Source organism: Ranitomeya imitator, chromosome 5 (assembly GCF_032444005.1).
Source record: "Ranitomeya imitator isolate aRanImi1 chromosome 5, aRanImi1.pri, whole genome shotgun sequence".
NCBI lineage: Eukaryota > Metazoa > Chordata > Amphibia > Anura > Dendrobatidae > Ranitomeya > Ranitomeya imitator.
Window position 1 is genome coordinate 108,316,276 of NC_091286.1, and position 13,497 is coordinate 108,329,772.

General features: G+C 41.2%; 1 protein-coding gene across 5 annotated transcripts in view; it reads right to left on the reverse strand.

Annotated features, from left to right (window-relative positions):
* Positions 1–1,874: 1,874 nt before the first annotated feature.
* Positions 1,875–13,497, reverse strand: part of NLRC4 (NLR family CARD domain containing 4) — a 118,652-nt gene continuing 107,029 nt past the window's right edge. For all 5 annotated transcript variants that reach the window (XM_069769025.1, XM_069769024.1, XM_069769020.1 and 2 more), the window contains 4 exons: positions 11,726–11,893; positions 9,332–9,424; positions 9,086–9,253; positions 1,875–3,052 (listed from right to left, as the gene is read on the reverse strand). In XM_069769025.1, coding sequence (XP_069625126.1) covers positions 2,721–3,052; positions 9,086–9,253; positions 9,332–9,424; positions 11,726–11,893 — 761 coding nt within the window. In that variant the 3' untranslated portion in view covers positions 1,875–2,720. The remainder of the gene's footprint in view (positions 3,053–9,085; positions 9,254–9,331; positions 9,425–11,725; positions 11,894–13,497) is intronic.

Sequence of the window (13,497 nt, forward strand, 5' to 3'; positions counted from 1 at the left end):
CACCGAGAAAATAGAGATGTTTTATTATAAATCGTGCGTTCGCAGCCCGGGGTCCACCGTGCAGGGGAAACTGCTGCTAGCGAATGGCGGCACTGTTAGGCGGTATAGACTAGCTCTGTTACTCCACAGAGTAGCCGTGAAAGGGAAGCACTGCGCCCTGTTAGCCTCACAGGAGCACAAGCTTACTGCCAAGCTGATAGCAGTCAATGGTTATGCTACATGCAATCTCCTCACCGGAGAAGCCGGTATTCTAGGGGCTTATTTCAGCCGGGTCCCTGAACACTCTCATACAATCTCCTCACTGGAGGTGCCGGTATTCTAGGGGCTTATTTCAGCCGGGTCCCTGAACACACTCATACATAACCACACTGGCGCAAAGCACATATATGAATTGATACTAGCGCATGGCCGTGCGGCCATGCGAGCCTTAAATAGTTACAGCATGTTTAGGACCTTTCAAAGAAGGACCAATGGAGTGCTGCAGCACCTGAGCATGTGACCCTAGATCTCCACTGAGAGATCTCGCCCTGGGCATGCTCAGTGTGCAAAACAGGATTTAGTCCTAGCAGCTACAAGGACCTTAGCTGCAGTATCTGATCATGTGACCCTCGATCTCCACTGAGAGATCTTACTCTGGGCATGCTCAGAATGTGAAAAGCAGGACTTAGCCCCAGAAGCGTCCGCTCGCCGCTGCCCAGCACTGACTTCAATGGGAGAAGCAGGAAACGCAGCAGTAACTCTTAGCACAGAGTCAGACTGAGCGAGACGCTGGGATCGACGTCTCCGCTGAGCAGGCTCCACTGCGGCAGGAGAAGAATGGGAGACCGCAGCGGAGATGGGCCGAGATTCCCCCTGTGCAGAGGCAGGAACTCGACCCCTAACACAAGCTGGACTAAATAGCTGAGTCCAAATTGAACACACCTGATAAATGCTGCGATCCACAGACAGCAGCACTACCACTCATAACCACCGGAGGGAGCCCAAGAGCAGAATTCACAACACTATATACAGAGCTCATTGTGTGGTGGTATTTGTTCCTTGCATGTGTTATTATTTGGTCACTATGTTGTGGTAATATGTGATCTTGTCATGGTGTGGTGGTATTTCTCTTTTATGTGGTATTGTTTGGTCACTATGTGGTGGTAATATGTTGTCTGGTCATAGTGTGACTGTATCTATCCCCTGTATGTGATATTATTCAGTCACTATATGGTAGTATTATGCGGTCTGGCCATGGTGTGGTGGTATTATTAGTCCCTTGTATGTGGTATCATTCTGCTTATTATGGTCTGGGTATGGTGTGGTGGTATTTTGCGCATGTTTGGACTGTGGCTGCTGAGGCCAGAGATGACAGATGGGCATGTGCTCATCCTTTCCAATTTGAGCAGGTTCCTTTAGACTAATTTTCAAAACTTGTAGAAAACCCATTTAATACTATACACCATACTAAAATGTGAGTGACAGTCACTGGGACAGTGTGTGCTGAAAAGGAGGAAATGAGCATTTAAATTAAGGTACAGGAGGGGTAACAAGGATAAAATGCCTTTAATTTTAGTTACTGTTACTTGTATTTTGTGGTTGAGGAAAGTGTGCGTGAAAATGAGCGTGGCTAGAAAAATGGATTTCACTTTTAAATGGGCATGGTTTTCAAACACAAACAGGGAACATGTTAAAAAATTGAATCCCAACCTGACATTGACCCATCTCAAATCTCTCAGATGGGTCATTAAACACTAAATATTTACTGATTTATCTATCTATCACCAATTCTCCACATACATGTAAGTGATTGTAATTTTGCACACATAGGAAGGGTGACACTAGCCCAGGTTCCATGCCATTCCAGTAATGCTACTTGCACGGAAATCGTTGGTATGCTCTTACAAGCTGCATGCACATTGAATACAGTATAATCGTTAGGCCTCTTTAAGACATCTGTTCTTGAACATGAAAAAGGAGTGATTTTTTTATTAGTGTGTTGGATTAGATTTCCACCAATCTTTAGTACGTGTGTCCATTTTTGCTCTCAGCATGCAATTCCTTTTTGTTTTATGACCCCCCAAAAATTCAAAAGCTTCTCCTCCCCATTATACAGAAAAAAAATGAACAGAACATGGATGACACAAAGATGTCATCTTTTTGTTTTCCAATATTTCCACTTACTCATTGACTTGCATTGTTGAGTTTGATCAGCAACCCGGATAAAAAGCGGACATGTCTCAGTTTGTTAATTTTACTAGTCCACAAAAAACACAGACATGTGAATAATTTTTCATGGATAGAAAATGTATGGTCCCTTAAAAAATAACTAGTTGTTAAATAAATTTAACTGAGAAATCTACACAAAAAAATAACCAGCACCATTTTTTCTAAAAAAAAAAATTGTATTCAATACCATCCTACAAGATAATAACTATTGGTCATCCTCACACTTGAAAAACACATGTAATAAAATTAAGCTTAACATTGAACGGAATACAAAGAAATGTTGGACTCATTTTTAATACATCTTACCATTTAAAAATCTCTCTATTTTTTGGAGCACTTAATCATGTGTACCCCAAAAGGATAAGTGGTAATCTGAAAATCAATTATAAAAAAAATGCCTAAAAAAGCAATGTAGCCAATAAAGAAGAATAAATCATTAGAGAATACAGGAAAACAAAATGAAACATTGCCAGTGGTGCAGTACATGATAACGGCCTTGGTTCTTGCATCTTTCATTTTTTTTCGACAAGGAAAAAATGTTGAAATGTTTCACCTTCTCTGTGAATCAATTTCACATTCTTCATTTTACCGATGTCCATATAATCAAGGTCCCAGTTATCTAGTTTCAATGATGATAAACATGGTAGCAACTCCACTATGGAGCACAGAGTATGGACCTCACCACCAATTGGGTTGTATATTGCCTGTGTGCTAAGATCAAAATGTTTCAAGTTCCTGAGACTTGGAAGGGCTTGAATGAGTAAGGTCCAGCCATCACTACTTGCACTGTTATGTGATAGGTCCAGAAACGAAAGCTGTCCAAAACTGTTCAGAAAGTGTTTCGCTGTAAAGAAATAAAACTAGAAAAGTTATTTTAAAGTTTTATGTATACATACATACATTTTTTAGCAAATACTGCTGTTTTACCAAAGCACGTTATGTAGTTAGTATTACACTTAAGGCCTCTTTCATACTTCAGTTGTTTGGCGTCAGTCTAAAACAGCCATTTTCCTAAAATAGAGGATCCGTCATTTTTTTTTGGCGGATCCGCTATTTTCCCATAGACTTGCATTAGCGACGGATTGCGGCAGATGGTCGTCCGTTCCATCCGCCATGCGAAATTTGGCGGACGTTGTCTAGACATTGATGGACATTGTAACGTTTTTTGTCTACGCCTAATTGGCGGTCTGCGACGGATCCGTCGCGACTGCTATTTTATAGAATGGGCGGCTATGGGCGACGGATCCATCGCGAACCGTCATTTGGCGGATCTGTCGCCCCAATCCGCTTTTTTCAACTGAGCATGCTCCAAAAAGTAGATACCTTGCCCAGACAACCCCAAAACTATATAAACAGGACAGGTGGGCCTCATTCTTCAATGTGCCATCAAGAGAGAACACAGACCCTGCCAGCAAGAGAAACCCTGCCAGCAAGAGAGACCCTGCCAGCAAGAGAGACAGACCCTGCCAGCAAGAGAGACCCTGCCAGCAAGAGAGACCCTGCCAGCAAGAGAGGGACCCTGCCAGCAAAAGAGAGACCCTGCCAGCAAGAGACAGACCCTGCCAGCAAGAGACAGATCCTGCCAGCAAGAGAGACAGACCCTGCCAGCAAGAGAGACAGACCCTGCCAGCAAGAGAGACCCTGCTAGCAGCCATCAAGACCCTGCCATAGACTGCTATGTGAGTAGTGTCATCCAGCGTGTGTGTGTGTGTGTGTGTGTGTGTGTGTGTGTGCCCGCCTTGCATATTTTTATTTTTCATACTGTGCTGGTATTTTGAATGGCTGTGCTGTGACTTGTGTGTGTATAAATGCTGTGTGATGTGTGTGCCCGACTGCCCGCCTTGCATGTTTTTTATTTTTCATACTGTGCTGGTATTTTGAATGGCTGTGCTGTGACATGTGTGTGGTGTGTACAAATGCCAAGTGATGTGTGTCCTGCATTTTTTTTCATTTTTCATACATTAACATACTGTACTGGTATTTCAAATAAAGAGCAGTGTAGCTCCTACTTTCCAACCAAAAAAAAAGAAAAAACAAAAAAAATTGTAATAAAAATTACACAAAACTGTCCGTAGTATGATTTCAAGATAAATTTAAAACTGGTCTACATTCAATAAAGGTGTTTGAGGTTCTATATATAAATGCGGAATGCAAACCTTTGGTATAGAAAATGTTATCTGGTTTTAGAAAATAGTAACTAGGGTAACCATAATTATCATTTTTGGGTATTGGTATTTTAACTTTGAATGAGGGAAATTTTTTATAAGGTTGAAACTGTGTCTCGAGGAGGGGGTGGGGTAGGTTTACCAAAATGCGCATGGCGCATCTCAACTTTAAAGTAGTTTTGGTGTTGCTTTGAAGGAATTTTTGGGGGAAACAGGAGGTGGAAGGTTTTGCAGCTTGTGCATCAAGCATATCAAGTTTGAAGGGAACACAATTTTTTTTTTTTTTTGGTGAATCAAAATGTATGTTGGCATACCAATACATAATCATTCTAATTAAAACTCTGTTTACGTTGGAAGATTCTAGAGGGACCAAGCAAGGGACCCAAGAAAAACGCAGCAAGGACCCAAGACAGACGCAGCCAGGCCCCCAAGTTTGGAAAACATGTAAGTATAAAGTCCTGAAAGCTGTATCTATCCTTTTGTATAGTAGCTTAGAACTTTATACTTGCAGATTCTTAGGGACCCTAAACTAACGAGACCCAAGACAGACGCAGCAAGGACCCAAGACAGACGCAGGACCATAATGTGTTCTTCTGAAAGTCCCCCCTCACATCGTCAGCCACCTGAGGTGATTTTTTTTTTCTTCATAAATTTTTTTTGGTACATCTCTGGTAAGATATGTATTTGAATCCTATATGTATTTATTCTGTTTTCACAGGAAGCTGAAGCAGAGGGGCTTCCAGAAGGAGACGGGCAGGGTGGAGAAATGACAGGAGCGGGAGCGCATAGTGTAAGTTTTGCAGAGACAGATCCTCACATAAAACACACTACACCCAACACAAACATTCAGCACAGCCCACACACAGTAGATATGCCTCCATCCAAGCACATCATTTTTTTTTTTTTATTAGTCTTCACCATCCGGGGCTCGACGTAGAGTTCCTCAGAACACCTCCCATAGTCGTCGGAATGCTAATCGCGGCAGTCACCGAAGAGTAAGTTCCTATTTTGGTTTGGTGTTTAGCAAACTGTAAAATTTATGTGATATAATCTTTCCCTTTTTTTCCTTTTTTTTTTTGTTGCTTCACAGCGTGCTCCCGAACAGGATGAGGAAGAGGAGGGCATTGATGTGGACACCCTCATCCAAGCGGTCCAAAGTCCGGAGCCGTTATGGAACATGTCGGACCGCCGCCATGCTGACCAGTTCGTCACCTGACGGCTATGGGAGGAAGTGTGCAGTGCTGTTATTGATAACTGGGAGGAACTCGAAGCTGGGGCCCAGGATCTAGTGCATAAGTATTAACACTTCATTAACTTGTGTTAGTATGATTTAATGTGTTGTATAGTAACCAATTTTTGCTTTCTCTTTCCAGGTAACAGGGTTATCGTGCGGTGGCGGTCACTCAGGGATCGCTTCAAGAGGGAGTTCAACAAGGAGATGCAGGCCCCGAGTGGATCTAGAGGACGCAGGAGCAGGTACAAATATGCCAGAGCCCTGTCATTCCTCCGGTCGATGCTGCTGAGCAGAAGGTAAATATTCAACACCACATGTTTTCAGTCAAACTGTTAAAATGTGTAAACTTCAATTTTTCTTGGCAGCAAGGGCAATTGTAATATCAAGATACTAATTTTTTTTTTCTTATTTAACAGTACTGTCTGTACTCGGGAGCCTGCATCAGAGTTGCACCCCTCTGGAGCGATCTCTCAGGAGTCCGCCTCCGGGGACCACGTCGACCCCTCTGTATCTCTACCTTCCCTTTTGTGTGATCCCTGCGCTGGAGCAGCAGGGTGGACTTCGTCACTTGAAGCTGCAGGTGATGAGTTAGAGTTCCCTTTACCCCACCCCTCTGACACTGCCGCAACATCTAGACCACCTTTGGGGTCAGGACGGCAGCGCCAGAGAGGTCAGGAAAGGAGCTATGCGCCTGAGTTCTTGCATCTGAATGCAGCCTTCCAGAATGCCATCAAGCTTTTGGGTGAGCAAACATCTGCTGGGTACAGTATGCTTAACAAAAGCATACTTGAACTCAGCAGTCGTCTGGATAGGATGCAATCAGATGCAAACCAGTCACCAAGACACTGTTTTTTTCAGTCGGTCCTCAGGCACATGGAAAATCTAACTCCTAACCTGCAGATGCATGTGATGCAAGGCTGCCACACTGCTCTAGTGCAGGCGATGTCCCAAGCCCCTCCACCCACCCTTCATGTTTCAACACCTTTCCCCTCTCAAGCTGCCGTCTATCCTCCCGTCCGTCCTCCTCCCGTCCATCCTCCTCCCGTCCATCCTACTTCTACTCCTTCATCATTCCTTCCTTCCCCCCCTCAGTATTTCCCAGTACCTACCTTCCCCTTTCCATTCTTCCCCTTTAACTTCACCATTCCCAATCCCACCAACACCTTCACCATACCTCCCACAAACCACATCTGTACCTCAACTCCCTGCCCAACCTCATGTTTTCACCACCCATTCCACTTCTGTTCCTCCCCGTGATGTCCTGTCCCCCCCTATTGACGTGTCCCGCCCTGTCAGCCCCTCCGCTACTATCTCCACTCCAAATTATGAGAACCTTTAAAAACTGAAAACCTTTAAAAACTTGTAAATCAATAAAACTTTTTGTGGTTTAAAAACAATTTTATTGTCTTTCTCTTTTTTTTTAAAAAAAAAAAAACTATTAAAACCACCAAGGTTATGGTAATAGTAACAGTAGAAAATGTTTAAAGGGTACCGGTTCACATACAATACTGCAAGGTTAAAGTACAAAGGTTTTGTAACCAAACAAAAAATGGTATTTTTACAAGTGTGAAAAAAATTTTTTTTCTAAACCATTTCATACTGCCAGTCAACTGATCCTGGAGGAGACATGAAGTAGTCTGCAAAATTGTCCTGCATTCTGGAGACTGTTACTGGACTGCGAAAAGTTGTGTTGTGGTAATCCCGCAAGGTGCTTTCTCACACATTATCCTCCAGGGAAACTTGTTCTTTTGATAAAACAAAATTGTGAAGTACCACGCAAGCCTTCACCACATCATCGACAGTTTCAGTCTGCAGTTTAATTGCAGTTAGTAGTATTCTCCATTTAGCAGTTAAGATGCCAAAAGCACATTCCACTACTCTTCATGCTCTGGTTAAGCGGTAATTAAAAATGTTCATCTTCTGGGTCAGTCCACTACTTCCAAAGGGTTTCAGCAAATGTGGGGAAAGCTGGAAGGCATCATCTCCAACGCAAACAAATGGTAATGGTGGACCGGTGGTTCCAGGGAGAGGTCTAGGGGGCGGAAAGTCAAATGTCTCTCCATACAAACAACGCCCCATTGGTGAAGTTTTAAAGATCTGTGAGTAATTTACGCGTCCATACGCACCGATATCCACAGCGATGAACTTGCAGTGTGTGTCGGCTATGGCCATCAATACAATTGAGAAGTGCTTCTTATAGTTGTAAAACTCTGATCCAGAGCCAGAAGGTTTGACGATCCTTATGTGCTTCCCATCGACTGCTCCGACACAATTTGGGAACTGGCATATTTGTTGAAAATTTTGTGCAATCTCCAGCCACCTCTCCTGTGATGGCTCTGGAATGTATTCCGCTTGTAGGCACTCCCACAATGCCCGCCAGGTATCTCTGATGATCCCTGAGATGGTGGATATCCCAAGCCTAAACTGAAAATGTAGGGATGAGAACGACTCTCCAGTTGCAAGGAATCTGTTAACAAAAGGAAAACACAATAATTAATAAAAACTTCCAAAAACAGCATTACAGTTATAAGTTTGATGAATGAGAATCATTTAAAAAAAAAATAACTTACCGAATAGTCACCATGAGACGCTCCGCTGGTGATATGGAGAAGCGCATCTGGGTGTCTCATCTCCGTATAGATTCTTGCACATGGCCCAATAAAATTTTGAAATTTTCAGCTTTCATCCTCACATAGTTGAAGAACTTCTGAGGGTTTTCCCTCAGTTCAATGTAAAGTGTGGAATAAACACCATGGGTCATGCGTTGGGCTGTGATGGGATGGATCCACAGCCTTCTCTTCCGCCGCTGATGCGCATTCTTTCTTCCTCCTTGTCTCGAACGATGACTGCCAACCGATTTGCCTCAAAAGTAAAATCGGCACATATCTTCACAATGATCGCCAGTACTCCTTCCATCTCTGCCACTTTCTCTACAACCTTTCAAAGATGTGTAAATACACAGTATATATAGTTTTCCAGTAATTTCCAGTAGCCAATCACATTGAGATCCTCCCTTTTTAAAAAAAGGATCAGTCAAAAAACGGTTCCAATGGATGCAAAAACGGTTGCAACGGTACTAACGGATCCGTGAGTGTAAGTGATCCGTCACAAAAATGGATCCGTTGGTACCGTTTTTTCAACAATTGTGATGGATCCGTCGATCCGTCACGATGTCGGACCTGACTGACGCCAAACAACTGAAGTGTGAAAGAAGCCTAAGAGGGGTCGTTGACACCTTTTTTTTTTCCAATGGGCCAGTGTAGTGGGAGCGAGAAAGAAAGAAAGAGAGAAAGAGAGAGCTATGACTTTTGGAAGACAGGGAGGGAAAAACCAAAAGCGCAAAAAATATTAATTATAATGGGAAGCTAAAAGAAAAGGGGTTTATAATTTTTATCAGTGGAGACAGGCTTGTTACACATTGTCATTCCTGTCAAAAATCACTACACAGAAACTGTAAAAATGTTGCAAATAAACTCACCTAACTCAGTCACATCATCATCCGTCATGTACCACCTTCTAAAGCCAAGTTTGGACAGTCTTGTGAGTCCTTTAAGATGATTTATCAGTATGCTCAGGCCACACTTAACATTTGTGCCTCCAGGAAGTAACAACGTTGTTAGTGATAGTAGATGAGTCAAGGTTTGACCTGTAAAAATATTTTTAAAGTTTGGCATCGCAGTTTGTTATGACTTTAATTAACAATACATGTACTGTATGTACTTACCAAAAGTTTCCAATGATAACTCCTCATCATCTTCCAAAAAGTTGTCAGACAAATCAAGTATTTCAAGGTTCGTGAACTTTGTTAGAATGTTTGCTGTAATAATAGTAATAAAATATACATACATAGTAATCTTAATTATTCCATACATTGCATGTACATCATATATTGTCACATACTTATAATTATCATTAGTGATCAGACCACAATACAGTATAATTGTATTAACTTTGCTGTAATTGCATAATTGAGTAATAATTGTTGTCAAAAACACATAATAGGGTGATGTATATGACAAAGTTTACACTAGAGCCTTAAAATTATTATTCCTCTGCACAACAGTCTTGGAAAATTCTCAATTAAATCTACAGAGGCGTACAAGAAATGCAGAGTCTCTACAGCAGGATATCAACTGTGCATTCTTTTGAGGGAGGGTAGAATTATACTGAGACATGTAATATACCATGGTGTGATAAAAAAGGGGTTATGCCAAAAATATTCAGAGCTCTAGAGCTTGAGGTTAGAGGGTGTCCCAGCTATCAGACCCATAGCGATTGGGACGTTATCCCCTATCCTACTGTTGGGGAATATATTTCAAACTTGGGAAGATCCCTTTAAGCTTTCTCATACAATTCCATTCCATATATTTCACCATCAAGATTACAAAATCTTCCCTTATGTTTGAAAGAAGCATAAAGGATGTTTAACAGCATCAACTCTTCCATGGTAGGGCTTGGGTGTAAGTCTGAACACTGAATCCTCATCTAGCTGGTTTCCAAATACAGTTTTCTTTTCTCATAACTGAAAAATGGTCCTTTTTTTAGTGAGCTGGACCCATTTTCAGTCCATGTGCCAGTTTTTACAGTCCTTGTCGCATCCATTCTTTTATATGAAAAATCCATGTGATATCCATATTTTTTTCTCTCCATTGACTTGCATTGACCAGTTTGATCCACAACATGGATCAAAGTATGACATGTCTCCAGGGTTTTTTGTGTGGACAACTGATAAGAGACACAATCATTGTAATGAGTCTATGATCTTTCTAAAAAAGTATAGAATAACACACCTACCAAAAAAACGAATGTGTGAGGCCTGCCTAAGGTACAGGTGATCTAACAATAGCTAGAGATTTATAAGCGCCCACTTCGATATGTGTCCATCAATATGCGCATATTGACGCAAGCTGCACACTTCACGAGTCAAGGTACTTATTTTGTCTTCATTAATTACAGTTGACCATGTAACATGTCTTTAATGACAGCTTTGCTGCTCCTCTGTTCATGCAATTACGCTGCACATATACATTAGACACTCAGTATCTGTGGTCATAAACAATAGATGTGTCACCTTTAGGATTTACCTTTGTTTGCCATCTAGTCATGACTTTGGATTCATTTGCACATGTACTTTACTAAAATATATATCCATATACAATACTGCTGTTACCTACAGGATTAACTTTTTCTGTACATGCACTTTACTAATGTATATGTATTACATTTAGGTCTGCACAGTAAATACACAGTATATTTCATTTATCCTAAGCACAGTAAATACATTTATCCTAAGCACCTCAATATATGTATATTGCATCATGATGCCAATAGCTACATCACATTTTGTTAATGACTTCTTTTGTGATTTTTTTGATTTTCTTGTGATTTCTTTGGAATCTTATTGCATGATTTTTCATGTTTTGGGGATTCATTTGTTGATCTATTCTTTGTAAAATCTTTCTACATCATACCACATTGTGCTCCTCAATTGAATCATTCCCAAGCCGCTGTTTGTAGCATTATATATACAATATATGCCAAACAAATGCCACTTGAATTGGCATTTGATATGCACCTCCTTATTTTAGCAATCTTGTTGCATAACCACTGCATATTATTTGTATAATAACTACATTTTTTTTTACCACTACCTGACCGTAATCTCGGTTCTTTTTAATTTTTTTGTTTGTATTGTACATTTGACCGAGGGTCATTGCTATATTAGATCCAAGGTGGATGTGCACATTAACATTGTATGCAAAACATACTGTGTACATATATTCACGCCTGGCAATGTCTTTGTTCTTTTCTTAATAACTAGAGATGACTAGATCAATTTGCGGGATTCCGGTCCAATGTCCAGGTCTGTAGTACCCGGCGGCTAGATAGTAGTCCCACAGATATCTTACCTTTCAGCGTCCAAGGCACTGCTTTTTATTAGAAAGAGCTGATGTGACATGAAGCCAGATGGTAAGAGATTTGCAGGACTCCTGGCTGGCCACCAGGTACCACTGACCTGGACGATGAACCAGTGTCACGCAAATCGATCCGCTCATCTCCACTTATAACCAGTCCTACCTAGATGAATGAATTTGAAAGTAACATCTGTAATACTTACACAGAATAATCAAACCTTTTGAAGTCAAACAGCTGTTAATAAGACAAAGTTCTTTTATTTTGTCACAGTTCGAAATTGATTTTACTACATGTTCCATGGAAATTCCGATCTTGGGTAGAACTGACAGTTTCAAGACTTCTAGATTCTTTAAATGCGAAATACAATTTGCTGCAAATTAAGTTAGAAAAATGTATTGCTTCAGTATTATACAATGCAGAAAACTGAGAAACATTGGCATTATACAGCTACAATTGTCACTAAGGCTCCATTTATCACCATGCTAAAAACTGCTATGATATACTATGCTAATCATTTTTTGTAATACTGAATACCATAGCAAACTACTTTATTAATTCTTTATCCAGAATTTTACAACTGATCGATTTATCCTGACAATAGGTCATCAATATCAGATCTGTGATGTTCTGACTATCGGCATCCATAGAGATCAGCTGTTTGAAGGGGTTGCAGACACAGTTCCCTGTAAGAGTCCATCTATATTTGATGATGTGCAAGACTAAATAACCTAAAATCAGCAGCTTATTTGCTGGTTGATGGTCATTTAATTGCCTGTTTACACAGGCAGACCACAATTATGATGTGTACAGAATGATTTGTAACAGACTATTCAGTGCGCAAAGGCTTCCATTCGATGATCTTTTGTGTAGCACAAAGGATAATTTCATCTGACAAATAAACGTCCTACTAATTCATCAGGTGATCGGCGACCCATTTCAATTTGTTCGTATTCGCAATAATCTTGCAGTGTAAGGGTATGTGCACACGTCAGGATTTCTTGCAGAAATTTCCTGAAGAAAACCTGAAATTTTCTGCAAGAAATCCGCATGTTTTTTTTTGCGTTTTTTTCCCGTTTTTTTTTCGCGTTTTTTTTAGCATTTTGCAAGCGTAATTAGCTTGCAGAATGCTAAAGTTTTCCAAGCGATCTGTAGCATCGCTTGGAAAACTGATTGACAGGTTGGTTACACTTGTCAAGCATAGTGTTTGACAAGTGTGACCAACTTTTTACTATAGATGCAGCCTATGCAGCATCAATAGTAAAAGATAGAATGTTAAAAATAATAAAAAAAATAAAAAAAAATGGTTATACTCACCTCCTGCAGACAGCCGATCTCCTCAGCGGCGTCCGTTCCTATAGATGGTGTGTGCAGGACCTTCGATGACGTCGTGGTTACGTGACCGCGACGTCATCGCGGTCATGTGACCGCGACGTCATCGCAGGTCCTTCACACACACCAGCTATAGGAGCCGAAGCGGCAGCGTGCGCCTGAGAGGCGGGAAGACTGCGGTGGCCATCGAAGGTGAGTATATGACTATTTTTTATTTTAATTCTTTTTTTTTACCAATTATACGGTGCCCAGTCCGTGGAGGAGAGTCTCCTCTCCTCCACCGTGGGTACCAACCGCACATGATCTGCTTACTTCCTGCATGGTGGGCATAGCCACATGCGGAAAGTAAGCAAATCAATGCATTCCTAGGTGTGCGGAATCCCCGCAATTCCGCAAATTTAATGAACATGTTGCTTTTTTTTCTGCGATGGGCCCACTGCACCATGAGAGTGCATTTGATTTGAGGCCTAGACAGGTAAGCACCTTTGCATGTTTTTCTGTGGTGTTTTTTCTAGAAGAGTGGAGGTTTTTTCCTCCTGTTGTAGTTTTTGCTGTTAGACTAGGGCTGGCAAGTGTGAGGACCCGTGACGTGGGTTGCCAGCTTATGTATTGTGGCCATAATATTAACTAATACCTTACATATTT